Source organism: Diplotaxodon limnothrissa, linkage group LG11 (genome assembly GCF_057381915.1).
Source record: "Diplotaxodon limnothrissa isolate DT_005_m linkage group LG11, D_limnothrissa_male_GT1.1, whole genome shotgun sequence".
Taxonomy (NCBI): Eukaryota; Metazoa; Chordata; class Actinopteri; order Cichliformes; family Cichlidae; genus Diplotaxodon; species Diplotaxodon limnothrissa.
The window spans coordinates 39891347-39909047 of record NC_140606.1 but is presented as its reverse complement, the minus strand read 5'-3'; the positions used below and the strand labels follow the sequence as shown (position 1 = coordinate 39909047).

Genomic DNA, 17701 nt, shown 5'->3' with positions numbered 1-17701 from the left:
TCTAGAGACGTGTCAGGGACACATGAGTGTTAGGAACAGCTCCAGGGAGCACACGTGCTCCTAATAAAGTGCCGAGTGAGCGTACACGTGCGGTGTTTTTACACGATCGTTATCGTCACCATGGTAATCCTTGGTGTGACGAGGAAGATGAAGATGATGAAGGTCACACTGACGCTGAGCGTGTTTGTTTCCAGAGAGGCTCAAACTACGGCTCCCTGATGACCGGAGACGGGAATCTGCAGATCTTTGCAAAGACCGGATACCACAAGGTGAGTGTGTCCTCGCCCTCCTCATCTTCCTCATCCTCCTCACCCTCCTCATCTTCCTCATCCTCCTCACCCTCCTCATCTTCCTCATCCTCCTCACCCTCCTCATCTTCCTCATCCTCCTCACCCTCCTCATCTTCCTCACCCTCCTCATCCTCCTCATCTTCCTCATCCTCCTCACCCTCCTCGCCCTCCTCATCTTCCTCAACCTCCTCCTCCTCTTCCTCAGCCTCCTCGCCCTCCTCCTCTTCCTCTGCCTCCTCGCCCTCCTCCTCTTCCTCTGCCTCCTCGCCCTCCTCATCTTCCTCACCCTCTTCGCCCTCCTCACCCCCTCGCCCTCCTCAGCCTCCACAACCTCATCTTCCTCAACCTCCTCGCCCTCCTCACCCCCCTCCTCACCCCCTCGCCCTCCTCATCTTCCTCAGCCTCCTCGCCCTCCTCAACCCCTCGCCCTCCTCACCCCCTCATCTTCCTCACCCTCTTCGCCCTCCTCACCCCCTCGCCCTCCTCATCTTCCTCAGCCTCCTCGCCCTCCTCATCTTCCTCAGCCTCCTCGCCCTTCTCATCTTCCTCAGCCTCCACAACCTCATCTTCCTCAACCTCCTCGCCCTCCTCACCCCCCTCCTCAACCTCCTCGCCCTCCTCATCTTCCTCACCCTCTTCGCCCTCCTCACCCCCTCGCCCTCCTCAGCCTCCACAACCTCATCTTCCTCAACCTCCTCATCTTCCTCAGCCTCCTCGCCCTCCTCATCTTCCTCAGCCTCTTCGCCCTCCTCATCTTCCTCACCCTCTTCGCCCTCCTCAGCCTCCACAACCTCATCTTCCTCATCTTCCTCAACCTCCTCGCCCTCCTCAACCCCTCGCCCTCCTCACCCCCCTCATCTTCCTCACCCTCTTCGCCCTCCTCAGCCTCTTCGCCCTCCTCAGCCTCCACAACCTCATCTTCCTCAGCCTCCTCCTCTTCCTCAGCCTCCTCTTCCTCAGCCTCCTCGCCCTCCTCATCTTCCTCGCCCTCCTCACCCCCTCCTCATCTTCCTCACCCCCTCCTCATCTTCCTCAGCCTCCTCGCCCTCCTCATCTTCCTCAGCCTCTTCGCCCTCCTCATCTTCCTCGCCCCCCTCATCTTCCTCACCCTCTTCGCCCTCCTCACCCCCTCGCCCTCCTCAGCCTCCACAACCTCATCTTCCTCAACCTCCTCAGCCTCCACAACCTCATCTTCCTCAACCTCCTCGCCCCCCTCCTCAACCTCCTCGCCCTCCTCGCCGCCCTCCTCGCCCCCCTCCTCAACCTCCTCGCCCTCCTCGCCGCCCTCCTCAACCTCCTCGCCGCCCTCCTCAACCTCCTCGCCCTCCTCGCCGCCCTCCTCTTCCTCAGCCTCCTCACCCTCCTCGCCATCCTCAGTCTCCTCACCCCCTCGCCCTCCTCATCTTCCTCGCCCTCCTCTTCCTCAGCCTCCTCACCCCCTCGCCCTCCTCATCTTCCTCGCCCTCCTCAGCCTCCACAACCTCCTCGCTCTCCTCGCTCTCCTCAGCCTCCTCGCTCTCCTCAGCCTCCTCGCCCTCCTCAGCCTCCTCGCCCTCCATCATCTCAAAAGTTCAGCATTTCAGGAATTTAAAAAAATTCACATATAGAAAAATATTTTCACCAGAAGGAAAGAAAATGAAATCGTTGTTTGGGGATCACTACGTGTGATCGGCGTAGAGGGGAGGAGTTAATCAGCCGTGCTCTGCCGTTCAGCGTGGACTCACCAGGGGGAGGGTCAGTGACCTCCTGCTCCCAGTCCGATAAAAAGGGGAGGCTGCGTCAGGAGGAAGAACAGCACAAAACTGCGGTGCTGCAGAAGAATATGTGGGTGGTGCAGGATGTGGGTGGGAACAGAGACGCGTGAAGTGGGTGGAGATGAGTGTCAGGGCTGCAGGGGTGAAAGAAAGGTTTGAAGATGGCGGCGAGAGCTGCTGCGAGGGATGGTTGGAGACGGTGGAGCCCGAGGTGGCGGTGTTCACCTTCATGACCCGCTGCAGGACCAACACGTGAAAGGGCCGGCCTCGTCCAGGTGCATCATCAGTGCAGCTGTGGGAGGAGCCAGTGGTGATGCATGCGCTGATAAGGATTCAGGTGGGAACACCTGGAGCTTAGTTTAAGAGTTGAATTTCCTGCTGGTGAATGGAAATAACTGAGCTGTAGTCTGCTCCGAGGAAGCCGCCCTCCTCCTCCAATCAGCCGAGTGCCGTTTTCACCGCACTCATCAGTCACCACTTTGAAAGGTCAGAGGTCGTTGATTATTTCTTCAGGTCTTAATGATGCCGCAGGTGGAAAAGCTCGTTATGAAGACAGGAGCCCTCCAATCACAGAGTTGCTAGTCTGCATCAGTATTTTATCCTGATTTGTTCTAGAACCACATAAACCAGATCAGAGATGCCGATCTGAGGTCCAGGAGGGGGCGATGCCTCTGAAGCCTGATTGGATCGAAGTCTATGCGGCGATGATCCTCCATGTTCTATCCTCATGGGTTTCTGGTCTTGGTCGCTGTTTCAGGTCTGACTGAAGAAAACAGGAAGTTCATGTTGGAGCAGAAGCAGGAAGCAGGGCGAGGGCTACCTGTGATCGATAAGAGCGCAGACGTGTGTCATGGTAACATGGCGAACGAGGCTTTAACAATGTCGTTGTACATGAACAATGAAAATAAAGATTATTCAATTGTGTTTAAAGGGGGAGGAGCTAAAAGCTGCTTGTTTCAGACAGCACACGAGCTGAGACACAGGATCAGACAAAGAAGGATTATTTCTGACAAAGATCATGTAAAGCTGCTCTAACAGTGCAGAAGGGAAAAAAGCTGGAAATGAGCAGAACACCTTCACCTTCACATGCAGCTCCTCCCGTGTCAGGTTAGCTAAACAGCTAACGAGCACGATGAGAACAGGAGGGAGCGACGAGAACGAAGTGAGGCGTCTGCATCATGTCACGTGTCACTGAAGGTCGCTGTTGTTGACTTTTGGTATGTTGCTCTTTGTTTTCTTCCAGGGGAACATCGTGGCCATCAAATACATCAACAAGAAACGCATCGAGCTCAACAGGAAGGTGCTGTTTGAGCTCAAACACGTGAGTGTCTGACACGTCACACGTGACCATTAGCACCGGCTAAGCTAACAGCTCAGAGTGGCTAAGCGAACGGGAACATTTACTGTCTGCTTCCTGTTCAGGACCAGGCTCACCAGTACAGTACAGCAGCCAGCATGAGCTGCTCCCAGCAGGGTCAGTGCAGCTACAGTGGGGCCTTCATCATCCAAACATCCATTCATTTATTTCTCCCAGTTTACCCAGTTCAGGGTAAACATGGTTCGGTCATTTTAATCCATACACTGCACACATTCAAGAAAATGTAATATTCAGCTAATTAAAAACAGACGATCTGTGTCACATGTTCTCAGGCCACACGTGGTTCCACGGTCAACTTCCTGTTATTCTTCTCCAGACTTGAGCTTCTGGATTTACATCACTGATGTAACAACCTGAACGATGTTCGGGTCAGGGTAATTCTAGGCTTCATGGTCTGGACCTGGACCTGGTCTGAGGAGGTCTAATGGGCAACGCTGTGAAATGTCCCTTCAGTCCAGGGGTCTCAAACTCGTGGCCCAGTGGCCACTTGCGGCCCACGTCAGCCCTGCTTGTATGTTGATGTGAAGAAATCTAAAGCAGTTTGGCTTTTCTGTCGGAGAGGGTTTGTTTGTTGTTGCGTGAAATGTTAAAATAATTTCTCAAAATGATTGAATATGAAACCAACATGAGCAGAGAGCACAAACGTGAGGCTGTGTCAGCTCGGTGACACGGGCACACTGACGTCTTTATTTTGTTACATATGAACACAGCGCTGCCACGTGTTGGACGCACAGAGAGGACTTCCTGAACGCTGAAGTGGCCGTCCAATGAGACGACAGCAGTGGCAAACAGTGACGTTTGAGACGCCAGCTTTAGTCTGTTTCCACAGTGGGCGTCACCGAGGGCGGAGTCATGCTCCCCGTGTTTTCCTGTGAATTCAGCCTTTGAATGTTTCCGTCTGTGCAGATGAGAGACGTCCAGAACGAACACCTGACCAGGTTCATTGGAGCGTGCATCGACCCCCCCAACTGCTGCATCGTCACAGAGTACTGCTCCAGAGGCAGTCTGCAGGTACGGCTTTAAGGGTGACGGCGTCACGGCTGCGTCACGGCTGGTGCTGAGGAGATCTCGCCAAGGTCACCGCTGACAGGTTATTGGTTGTTTGTGTGTTCAGGACATCTTGGAGAACGACAGCATCACTCTGGACTGGATGTTTAAATATTCCCTCATTAACGACATCGTAAAGGTACGTTTCCATTTCCTGCAGAGTCTCTGCTTCGTTAAGTTTCTGCTTCCTGGACTGAAGCTCGTTAACGGCAGTTTCAGGGAGTGGAGTTGACGCGATGCATGTGGGACTCATCAAAGCGAAAGTACGAGGAGGAAGCGAGCAGGTTAACGAGGACAGAGGAGTCAAAGTTAGAGAGCTTTGGGGTCCCCGGTGTCTGATTGGATGATGGCAGGACTCAAAGTGAAGACAACAGTAATAAGTTACCTCCAGGTGGCGTTACCTGTGATAACAAACATGTTGTCAGTGCTGTCCTCCTCTCTGTGTCTGCAGGGCATGCTTTTCCTCCACAACAGCGTCATCTTCTCCCACGGTAAACTCAAGTCCTCCAACTGCGTCGTGGATAACCGCTTCGTCCTGAAGATCACCGACTACGGTTTGTCCAGCTTTCGGTCTGAGAGCGACGCAGCTAGTGACGCTCATGCCTACTACGCCCGTGAGTTGCAGCTCTCTGCCGTTAATCTGCTTTTCCTGAAGTCAGGCAGCGATGTTAGCAGCACGCTCCTCTCAAACTCTTTAATGTTAAACATGAAGAGGTTTCGATCTTAAGCTCAGGTCCTGAGGTCTCTGTTTGTGCCGCCCTGCAGAGAAGCTGTGGATGGCTCCAGAGCTGCTCAGGATGGAGTGTCCTCCTCCTCAGGGAACCCAGAAAGGAGATGTCTACAGCTTCGGCATCATCCTCCAGGAGGTGGCGCTTCGACGAGGAGCCTTCTACCTGGAGGGAGACCCGCTCAGCCCTAAAGGTAGGTAGCTCTGAGGTTCCTGCTGCAGGTGTGCAGCTCTAAAGGCTGATGGTGCACATGCACACCTGTAGGTGTGCGTGTCGGGTCATGTGATCGGCGTCGACCTGGTTTCAGATTAAGCCGCGATCCTGCTGGGATGAATCAGAGCAGAGAAGAAGAGGCTGAGCAAACAGCACGTCCACGCTGGTTCCTCAGCCGCCTCTCGCTCACAGGTCATTTCTGCGTTCGCTCCAAACCACAGAAAGCGCTTCAAGCTGCACGCCGAGCTCTGCTGCTGCACGCCGAGCTCTGCTGCTGCACGCCGAGCTCTGCTGCTGCACGCTCACAGAGCAGCTGGGGAGCAGAAGCTGTTTAGGTGCGTGCTCCGGCAGCGGCGAGCCTCATCACCGCTAATGACCTGGCCTCTGATTTATTCGCACGGAGCACACTGGACGTTCCCGTCTCTGCTTTCCGTTCATTAGGACTCGGCGTCTGTGTAGCTGGTCGCCTCCGTCGCTCAGGTACGACCCGCTGTCGCCATGGGAACCTGCGTCATGCTGACAGGTTTGCTAACAGCACAAGTCTGAAAGGGATTTTATGTTATTTATAAGGAAGTCAAATAAAGTGTTACACCATAAACCGTCGCTGGGATCATCGTCAGCTGTTCTGTTTGTCTCGTACGGACGCTCGTGGTCACTTGTTTTACTGCACAGTCTGCTTTCAGTCACAGATCAAATCCAGTTAAATGTGTTACTTTAAGGTTGCGTTCATGAAATGTGCTCAACACATTTCATGAAACATGTTTTTAAGCAGAGGATAACGTGTGCACCAACACCAGCGCTCCACCTGAAATCACCAATGAGCTGGTAGTTTAAGGTTCACTGCGCTGAACGTGCTGAACTGTTTCTGTGCAGAGATCGTGGACCGCGTGATTCTGGGGGAGTGGCCCTGCCTAAGGCCGACCATCGACTCGCAGAGTGACCGCCCCGAGCTGGGTCAGCTGATGGAGCGCTGCTGGGCCGAAGAGCCGACGGAGAGACCCGAGTTCAACCAGATCCGAGTGCTGCTGCGCAAACAGAACAAGTAAGACCTGAAACCGCGAGCAGAGCAGTGCATCAGTGACATCCTGTGGCCACACAGGGAACAACACCCAAAACTGCATTTGTGTGTTTACAGAGTGAAACATCTCCATCTGAAAGACCTGGATGGCCGCTAACTTTCTGCTTCTTAATTCAGATCAAACTGAGGTTATTGTACTCGGCCCTGAAAAGCTTAGAAATATGGTCTCTAAGCAGATTCTTACTCTGGATGGCATTACCTTGGCCTCCAATAACACTGTGAGGAACCTTGGAGTCATTTTTGACCAGGACATGTCCTTCAACGCACATATTAAACAAATATGTAAGACTGCTTTCTTCCATTTGTGCAACATCTCTAAAGTTAGAAATATCCTGTCTCAGAGTGACGCTGAAAAACTAGTTCATGCATTTATTACTTCCAGGCTGGACGACTGTAATTCATTATTATCAGGAAGTCCTAAAAACTCCCTGAAAAGCCTTCAGCTGATCCAAAATGCTGCAGCAAGAGTCCTGACAGGGACTAGAAAGAGAGCAGATTTCTCCTGTTTTGGCTTCCTGTTAAATCCAGGATTCAAAATCCTGCTCCTCACATACAAGGTCTTAAATAATCAGGCCCCATCTTATCTTAATGACCTTGTAGTACCATATCACCCTATCAGAGCACTTCGCTCTCGCTCTGCAGGCCTACTTGTTGTTCCTAGAGTATTTAAAAGTAGAATGGGAGGCAGAGCCTTCAGTTTTCAGGCCCCTCTTCTGTGGAACCAGCTTCCAGTTTGGATTCAGGAGACAGACACTATCTCTACTTTCAAGATTAGGCTTCAAACTTTCCTTTTTGCTAAAGCATATAGTTAGGGCTGGACCAGGTGACCCTGAATCCTCCCTTAGTTATGCTGCAATAGACGTAGGCTGCTGGGGGATTCCCATGATGCATTGAGTTTTTCCTTTCCAGTCACCTTTCTCACTCACTATGTATTAACAGCATTGAATCATATCTGTTATTAACCTCTGTCTCTCTTCCACAGCATGTCTTTATCCTGTCTTCCTTCTCTCACCCCAACCAATCACAGCAGATGGCCCCGCCCCTCCCTGAGCCTGGTTCTGCTGGAGGTTTCTTCCTGTTAAAAGAGAGTTTTTCCTTCCCACTGTCGCCAAAGTGCTGCTCATAGGGGTCATATGATTGTTGGGTTTTTCTCTGTATGTATTATTGCAGGGTCGACCTTACAGTATAAATCGCCTCAATGCGTCTGTTGTTGTGATTTGGCACTGTGTAAATAAAACTAAACTGATAGTAAAGTGGACACGAGCCCACGCTTGGTTTTTGCCCACCCAGAACACCATGTGTGTGTTTTCAGGGAGTCACGGACCAACATCCTGGACAACCTCCTGTCCCGGATGGAGCAGTACGCCAACAACCTGGAGGAGCTGGTGGAGGAGCGAACGCAGGCGTACCACGAGGAGAAACGCAAGGCCGAAGCCCTGCTGTACCAGATACTACCACAGTCAGTACTGCAATTACTGCACACAGTGCGGCTCTACAGTAAACATACCCTCCTCCTCCTCAGGTGCACCTTTGGACATCTTCCTCACAGCTGGGTTCTGAGCATGTGCAGTTGTGCGTGTGATGTATGGGCCGCTCGTCTATGGCGTTATTTTTGTGCGTCTATTCTGAGAGCACGTAAATAAAATGTTTGCAAGTACAAATGTTGCATTTTGAGGAGAAAATTATTTTGCGCGAAGCAAACTCATCGCCGCATGCAGGAAATGTGTTTCAGTGTTTGCTAATGTCCATAAACACACAGTAACAGCCGCTCTGTGTGCTCACAGACGTCTGCAGACCTGCTCTCAACATCTCTGCACGCTCAACTCTCTGTACAGCGTTACAAATGTGCCACAAAACCAGCCAATCACAGACTTGGATGCAAAAATTCTGATTGGCTGTTTTGGTCTCCAATCAGCTCGACAGCTACTGCGTTCCAGAAACACGGTCCAGAGTGTAGCCAAACCCCTTTGCAGTTAGTATGTTTAATTATTTGTTTTTAAATATAGACTTTTTAAAGAGCATTGTTGGTTTTAAGCTAGTTTGAACCAAACCGCTCTGCTGGATCTGGCTAGTAGCTGGTGAGCTCGTGTGTGTGACAGCAAACACTGAAACACATTTCTTGCACGCAGCAATTATTTTTCTTCTCATAAAATTATTTTTCTTCTCAAAATGCAACATTTGTCCTTGCAAATTTTTTTACACCAAAATAACAGCATACTCCTCCTGCCGTGTACTTTGGAGGGTCTGCTGGGTGGAGGCACAGCTGGTTGGTGTAAACAGAAAGAGGCGTTCCCCTCTTCTACTGCCCAGCTGTGCACAGGTGTGACCTGTAGTCCCGCTCACACACCTGCGCCTCGATGCTCGAGCCTATCAGATATTTGTCTGAATGCTGGACGCAGCGCTCTTCGGCTGTGGTGACCCTCGATGTGAAGGCGGGGTCGATTTAAACATGGCGATGGTCTTGGTGTGAGTTTGAGGTCTGTGGCGACTAGAACTGATAATAACTTAAAGATTATTGATATCATTATTGATTATTGACTGTTGTATTGAGTCTCGCTGGGTTCTCATTGGCTCAGTGTTGCAGTCGTTACTCAAAAAAAGTCATCATTACACAGAATAAAAAAGTAATGCAGTATGTTACTTAATTACTCCCAGGAGAAAGTATTTGGTTTGAATACTCGTTACATTACTTGGCTGTTACAAAATAAACTGAGTCACAGTCGCACACACCAACACAGATCCTGAAGAGACTTTAAAGCGGTTGTCATGGTGATTCTATAAACATTGGCAGGTAGACACAGAGGCTGCAGCCTCACCTCTTTGTTTCCTGTTCAGGCTCTGGCTGCTGGGCTCAGGTCTGCATACGCGCTGCTCGTCTCTCGGGGTTTTTGGCTAGCTTAGCGTTAGCATGCCGTCTGCGCTTGCAGGCAGTCGTGTTAGCGGCCTGGATGGATCTTCCGCTTCACTATTACGCTGTCGTCCTTAGTAATGTCTGTATCCACGCTGCACGCTGCGCAGCTCTTTTCCTCTAGCACACGAGCTGATGTCAGCTGATTGTAGCTGGAGTGCAAGAACTGAAAAGCAGGTAGACCAATAATTCCAAGGAACTGGACTACTGGGAACCAGTTCTGGATTCTTGTCCTATAGTGTTGACATCAAAGTAAGCTTTGTTGTCATCTCTGCTATATACAGTTCAGTATATAGAGAGACAGATGACGAGGCTCCAGTTCCAACAACAATAAATACAGGAAGAGTAAGAATAAATATACACTTTGAGGTAAAAAGGGTTAATAAATGTAACGTTTACAATTTATAAAATGAGATTTAAAGTGACTTTGAAGTGGTTTAAAATAACCAACGCAGCAGTTGTACAGTATAAATGATTTAAAGTGACCAACATGAGCAGGACTGTCCACAGAGCAGCGTCTGTGTTTACAAAGGCAGCGATGTGTGAAGTCCAGTAGAGTCAGTTACTGGTTTGTGTGGGTGTGTGTGGTGGGGGGAGTGGGGGAGCTGGTAGTGAGGTCAGGAGTCTGATGGTTTGTGGGAAAAAGCTGTCTCGCAGTCTGGAGGATCGGGCCCCGATGCTGCGATAGCGTCTGCCGATGGGAGGAAAAGAGTCCGTGTGAGGGGTGTGCACCAAGCGCACATGTCAGACAGGGGCATCCAAGGTTGGATGTCCAGCAGCAGAGGTGGTGAAGGTCCCGAGGTGCACACGGACATTTTTTATGGGCGGAGCCCCCTGCTCACACACTCATGGCGCCGTATTGTCTCTCTGTCAGTTCGGTGGCCGAGCAGCTGAAGCGTGGAGAGACGGTTCAGGCTGAAGCCTTCGACTCGGTCACCATCTACTTCAGTGACATCGTGGGCTTCACCACCATCTCCGCAGAGAGCACGCCGATGGAGGTGAGACGAGTTTACCTGAGTACTTCAGTACTTCTCACACAGCTTCCAGGTCCAAAGACACAAACACAGAAAGCCAGACGGAGAGTAGCACCGGACACCTGATCCTCCCAAATCCGAGCTTGGACTCTGAAATCGGCTCTGCGTCCTGTCACGCCGTCAGGGCTGCGTGTGACTGACGTGTCAAACGCCTGCAGCGTAGTGCAGGTGTCTTATCAGACACGCTGGTGTTTCTGCTGCATGCTTGCCACCATGTTAGCACGCGGGCTGAGGGCGGCTGGCGAGATCCATATTTCAGAATCACATGCTCAACGTATTTGTGGAGAACAATGGGCTGGTCGAGGGGAGTAAAATCCAGAGGAAACATTTTTGAGAGTAAATGAAATGAGAAACTTTATCGATACTGCGGCTTCCTCCCACGTGCAGGCAGTGGGGTTAGGTTAATTGGTCGTTCTAAATTGTCCATAGGTGTGAATGGTTGTCTGTGTGTTAGCCCTGCCACAGACTGGCGACCTGTGCAGGGTGTGCCCCGCCTCTCGCCCTAAGACACCTGGGACAGGCTCCAGCCCACTGTGACCCTGATAAGAACGGATGGATAAAAGGTGGAAATAGATTCTCATATTTGTACTGCAGGGATCAGTAACTCATGAGGCAGCACGATTAACGATGTCCCAGCAGACGGGGCGTCCTCGGCTGGCCGGACGCCGCTGCATACATTTACGGATTTAATCTAGAAAATTCTCCCTCACCTGTCCTTGTAAGGGTTTTTGGATAGCGACTAAGAGTATGATTTGGAATTAAAAAGGAATTTCAGTGCATTTTATTTGAAATTACAATCTAATTATATTTACCTACAAATACACACTGGGATAAGGAGGAAACCAGTCAGAAATAATTATACTGGAAGTTTAAGTAACCTGTAAGTCGTCTCAGGCAGGGCTTCATGCAGATCAATGTAATGAATATTAAATAAAGTGCTTTGATGTACAAACCTGACACCACGTGTCAGTGTTCCTGTAAGTATAAATCTATAATCACGCTGTTGTATCAAATAAAACACACTGAATTATAAAGTGTTAACATGTTCTCTCACACACTGAAAGCCAGCGGCCTGCAGGGGGCGCTCAAACACCGTCCTTCAGTCTGACGTGCTGATGTCTCTGCAGGTGGTGACTCTGCTCAACGACCTCTACACCTGCTTCGACGCCATCATCGACAACTTTGACGTTTACAAGGTAAACGGCTCGTTTCTTTCCTCCGACCTGTTCTCAGGGCAGCTCTGAGCAACAGAGCGCATCGCCATGGAGACCAGCTCACAATAAGGACAACTTTTAGTGCGACTCTAACTGATGTCACGGTGCTGTGGCGCTCCCAGGTGGAGACCATCGGCGACGCCTACATGGTGGTGTCGGGGCTGCCGGTGAGGAACGGGAAGCTGCACGGCCGAGAGATCGCCCGCATGGCGCTCGCCCTGCTGGACGCCGTCAGAGCCTTCAAGATCCGCCATCGACCCGAGCAGCAGCTAAAGCTGAGGATCGGCATTCACAGCGGTGACAACACACACACAGACTCACACTGACACACACACTGACGCACACAGACACAGACTCACACTGACACTCTCACACACACACGCACACTGACACACAGACACACGCACACACATACACAGACTCACACTGACACTCTCACACACACACACACACAGACACACACACACACACAGACTCACACTGACGCACACTGACACACACAGACACACACACACACACACACACACACACACAGACTCACACTGACGCACACTGACACACACAGACACACACAGACACACGCACACACATACACAGACACACACAGACTCACACTGACACACGCACACAGACACACGCACACACATACACAGACACAGACACACACAGACTCACACTGACACACGCACACAGACACACACACACACAGACTCACACTGACACACGCACACAGACACACGCACACACATACACAGACACACACACACACAGACACACACAGACACACACACACACAGACTCACACTGACGCACACTGACACACGCACACAGACACACGCACACACATACACAGACACACACTGACACTCTCACACACACACTGACACACACACACACAGACTCACACTGACACACACACTGACGCACACAGACTCACACTGACACACACAGACGCACACTGACACACACACAGACTCACACTGACACACACACAGACTCACACTGACACACACACACTGACACACTGACGCACACTGACACACACAGACACACGCACACACATACACAGACACACACTGACACACACACACACAGACTCACACAGACACATGCACACACATACACAGACACACACTGACGCACACAGACTCACACTGACGCACACAGACGCACACTGACACACACACAGACTCACACGCACACTGACACACTGACGCACACTGACACACACAGACACACGCACACACATACACAGACACACACTGACACACACACACAGACTCACACAGACACACGCACACACATACACAGACACACACTGACGCACACTGACACACGCACACACATACACAGACACACACTGACACTCTCACACACACACAGACTCACACTGACACACACACTGACGCACACAGACTCACACTGACACACACTGACGCACACAGACTCACACTGACACACACTGACGCACACTGACACACACACAGACTCACACGCACACTGACACACTGACACACACTGACGCACACAGACTCACACTGACACACACTGACGCACACAGACTCACACTGACGCACACAGACTCACACTGACACACACTGACGCACACTGACACACACACAGACTCACACAGACTCACACTGACACACACTGACACACACACACTGACACACTGACGCACACACACAGACTCACACAGACTGACACACACACTGACACACACACACAGACTCACACTGACACACACACACAGACTCACACAGACACACACACAGACTGACACACACACAGACTCTCACACACACACACAGACTCACACAGACACACACACGTGGTGACTGCCCCGTGTCCTCGGCAGGTCCCGTGTGTGCGGGCGTGGTTGGTCTGAAGATGCCTCGGTACTGCCTGTTTGGCGACACCGTCAACACGTCATCACGTATGGAGTCCACTGGCGAAGGTACGTGCACAAAAACAGGTCACGTGACCTGACGCTGCAGTTTCAGCCTGAAACCTCTGAACTGTAACTAAATACTCGAGTACTAATCCAGAGGGAACATTGAACTTTGACCTCTGCATTCTTCAGGTGTTCACACGGAAAATAAATGGGTTCAGATCCTCGTGTTAACGATCACACTGAATACACATAGGATGACCAGGTCACGTGACTTGGCGCGATAGATAGACGTGAACGAAGACGTCGCTCTGTGAATGCTGACGCAGCAGCGCCCTCTGCAGGCTGTTGCTTCCCTGTTGACGGGCTTCAGTTTAGTGACTCGGTCTGAGTCAGCTGATACTGCAGTTTGTGCTCCATGAACAGTTTCTCTGTTACACGTGTAACAGCTGAGCTTCATTAACAGGAAGCAGATTTATTAAAGCCCCTTCAGAATAAAGTGATGTTCTTTAAATAAACAGCAGATTAGATTTTTGCAGGTTGGACTGAAAAACCTAAAGCAGCATTTTTATTCCTGCTGCTGTTGCCAAACATGACGTGTGTGTGTGTGTGTGTGTGTGTGTGTGTGTGTGTGTGTAGCGCTGAAGATCCACGTGTCGGCGGCGACTCGAGACGTTCTGCTAGAGTTCAACTGCTTTCAGCTGGAGCTCCGAGGGGAAATCGACATCAAGGGCAAAGGGAAGATGACCACCTATTGGCTGCTGGGAGAGAGCGACAGCCAATGACAAAGCACTGTCAACAGGAGGACGACAGGAGAGGATGGATAAACGAGGAAAGGAACTGAGGAGTGAATAAGGGGTAACACCGCTACAGATGAGGGGACGAGGAAAGGACAGAAGGGAGCACAGCTTGAAGGAAAGGAGGACTCACTCGAGCGCTCCCCGCCTCCTTGCTGCTTCTCATCTCCGAGCAGAAGGACTTTGGATGGATTGGGACTGTCGGACGGGAGGAAGTGACACGGGAACGGAGGGACACGCGGACCCGGACTCTCCTCACACTCGGATCAAAAGTGTCCTGCTTTCCGGTCCTGGAAAAAGAGTTTTTCGCCGTCGTCCCGCTGGTACTCCGAGCAGTTTGTCTCTCCACGCTGACGTTCACCATGCTGCCTCTTCTTCACTTTTATGTGGCCCTGCATTCATCATCTTCATTTCCTGTCCCTGCTGTCACTGGAGGAGGGGCACCTGGACAGGGCGCCGCCCTGCTAAGATGGTGAGGCTAAGGCTAGCCAGCAGGTTTGAACCTGGAACCTCGTTGCTGTGAGTCAGCGGCGCTAACCATTAACGTGGGGTGTAATCTGAGCTCAGTACTGCCCCCTGAGGCCAGACACAGGAAGCACCCACACCACAGCAGAGAGACGCTGTTTGTCCTGCCTGAGAAGCAAACACAGCTTCTGTGGGAGGAACATCTGTGCTGTAGCCCCTCCCACAACCTCTGACGTCAGCGGCTGCGGCTTTGAGCACGTTTATTTGGTGGAGCCGCACATTTAAGATGACCTCCTCACAGTGAGGGTGAGACGCTGAGTTTGGGGACTGTTCTTCAATAAGCAACCAGATCAGCGTACGTCAGAGGTGTGGACTCGAGTCACATGACTTGGACTCGAGTCAGACTCGAGTCATTAATTTTATGACTTTAGACTTGACTTGAAAAAATGTTCTAAGACTTGTGACTTGACTTGGACTTTTACACCAATGACCTGGGACTTGAATTGGACTTGAACCGGTTTACTTGAAAAGACTTGATATTTTACCCCAAATATAAAATTTAACATGCATATTATATAGAGATTGAAAATGTGACGTCATTCACGGGTAGAACCGCAAAGGATTCTGGGAACTCGTGGCAAGCGGTACTAGCGCACGCAGGCTTTCAATTGAAATCAGTCACACAGCGATAAAAAGAAACACAAAAATGGCAAGAAGCTGTTGTATTATTAACTGCAATAGCCGGTCGCATGACAGCCACGGGAAGCCGACGGGTAAAGAGATCGGTTGTTATCGGATTACGTCGTTGAGGAGAAATTGTTCAGCCATGTTTCCGAAGTAACAAAGAGGCGACGGGTGGCCTGGATTGCAGCCGTTCAAAGACCAATTATAACGTCCCAGAACACTCCAGCTCACAGGTTAGTCTGCTCCAAGCATTTACACAAAGGTCAGTCTGCTGTTGTAGTTAATGCGTCATTTTCATAACATAATTGGTGATATAGGTTACAAGCAAGTCTGGCGCTGAACAGAAATTGTCGCGCTATGCTCCTTTATTTATTGTGCATAAATAGTGAATTATCCTGACACAATATTGCGTTTCGCTTCTGTTATTATGGTACATTGACAAAAACATATACTTTTATTCACAGGATAAAACAGGTTTTTTGTATCACTAATTGTCCAGTACGATTACAGCATACAGTATTATTGTCACTGCTACATTTCTGTGATGCTACCAGAAATTATTTCCACTGCTAATTAATTACCGTTGAGCTCAAAGGTCCTATTAATAAACGGTTAAGGAATGTGTATTTATGACGACAATTTGTGAGACTGGTAAACTTATGATACGTACGATGGTCTTTACTTTCTACACGGTGCATTTCAAGGTCCTGTACCCATCCGTCGGTAAACTGTACCTGGGCTTGTTGCAGTGACCTGAAGTTACTAAACTTCATGAGTGTATGCACTCACTCCAAGAACCGTATGATTATAAATATGCATATAAATATGCTACGATGAGATAGCTGACTTCATCTAACTAGCAAATGTTGTCCAGGCTACGTTGGTGATGCAGTTTTTTTTAATGTGTATGATATTTTTGTCATGCGATTTTAAAGCCGGTCCTACAAGCGCATCCAAGAATAACATGCAGCTTATCTCAGAACTGTCGGTGAAAATTATTCTTGGAGCTAGGTTTAATTGAGCTGCATTTTAAAGAGGTGCAATTTCACAATTTGTGTATATTTTCTAAGTTCACTATTTTGTCATGTGTTGAGAAAAACACAGATTTTAAAATTACATGGTCTAATATTTACATTTAGCATAACTGCAACATTATTTTTTCGGTTTTTTTTAAAGACTCGAAAGGACTTGAAATTCAAAATTTCAGACTTGTGACTCGACTCTGACTTGCCTGACATTACTTGAGACTTGACTTGAGACTTGAGGATAAAGACTTGAGACTTACTTGAGACTTGCAAAACAATGACTTGGTCCCACCTCTGGCGTACGTCACCTCGCAACGATCAAAGAATCAACATGGAAACCGCGCTGCTGTTTCAGAGCCCGAGAGGAACAAAAGACTGCAGAGCTGCAACGTGTCCGAGCACACCGTCGTCTTCTGCAGCTGCTCTACAGCAAACGCACATCTGTGAGGCGCCGGCACAAACAGCTGGAGAACATCAGAGACTTTCACCAATCAGTGTTGAATGGATCATTGTAACATCTGCACATGTTTCAGATCATTTAAAGTCATTTATATTCTGCTTATTGAAACTAGATCAACGTATTTTAATCCCACCATCGTCTGAATAAAAGCCTCGAGCTGTGTGTGGTGTGGTTAACTTTGATGTCTGAGAAATTCAAGTGAAAAAATGAAATCATCTCAAATTAAACTTTGCTTCCTCGCTAATGCTAATGCTAGCTGTGTTTCCACAGGAAGTGCAGATTGTAGCTGACGTCAGAGGACACTCCCACACTTTCACCAGTTTACAGTCAAACACCTCCAGTTTAGGTCCCGCCTCTCAGCTGGGATGGACCCGTCCATACAGTGGACACAGCTACAGAGATAAGCACAGCTTTCGATGACAGCAGGCGACTGCGGGCACAAGATGGCGGTAATGTGAAGGCCGGATCAGACGAGTGACGGCGCTGTCTTTGTGCTCACCGCGTTGCTTGTGACGTGACGACTTTCACATCACATTCTGGGTCACAGTCTTTCGCCCGCCATGCAGTGGCGAGTCTAGAAAATTTTTGTTGGGGGGGCCAGGTAGGGGCACAGATTTGGAGAAGGGTGGCAGATAATGTTTTAAAAAAATTCTACCAACCGTTAACCATAATTCAATAATCCTATAAACCTAATAACCAAATGCGCTTTTAACTCTTATTAGAATGAGATTTTAA

General features: G+C 49.9%; 1 protein-coding gene across 2 annotated transcripts in view; it reads left to right on the top strand.

Moving 5' to 3' along the window:
* LOC146623630 (atrial natriuretic peptide receptor 1-like) overlaps positions 1 to 15974 on the top strand; it is a 60885-nt gene extending 44911 nt beyond the window's left edge. For both annotated transcript variants that reach the window (XM_085366756.1, XM_085366755.1), the window contains 13 exons: positions 195 to 269; positions 3288 to 3365; positions 4329 to 4433; positions 4537 to 4608; positions 4921 to 5083; positions 5235 to 5390; positions 6284 to 6452; positions 7801 to 7947; positions 10271 to 10394; positions 11558 to 11626; positions 11767 to 11941; positions 13503 to 13601; positions 14175 to 15974. In XM_085366756.1, coding sequence (XP_085222882.1) covers positions 195 to 269; positions 3288 to 3365; positions 4329 to 4433; positions 4537 to 4608; positions 4921 to 5083; positions 5235 to 5390; positions 6284 to 6452; positions 7801 to 7947; positions 10271 to 10394; positions 11558 to 11626; positions 11767 to 11941; positions 13503 to 13601; positions 14175 to 14320 — 1578 coding nt within the window. In that variant the 3' untranslated portion in view covers positions 14321 to 15974. The remainder of the gene's footprint in view (positions 1 to 194; positions 270 to 3287; positions 3366 to 4328; positions 4434 to 4536; positions 4609 to 4920; positions 5084 to 5234; positions 5391 to 6283; positions 6453 to 7800; positions 7948 to 10270; positions 10395 to 11557; positions 11627 to 11766; positions 11942 to 13502; positions 13602 to 14174) is intronic.
* Positions 15975 to 17701: the final 1727 nt, after the last annotated feature.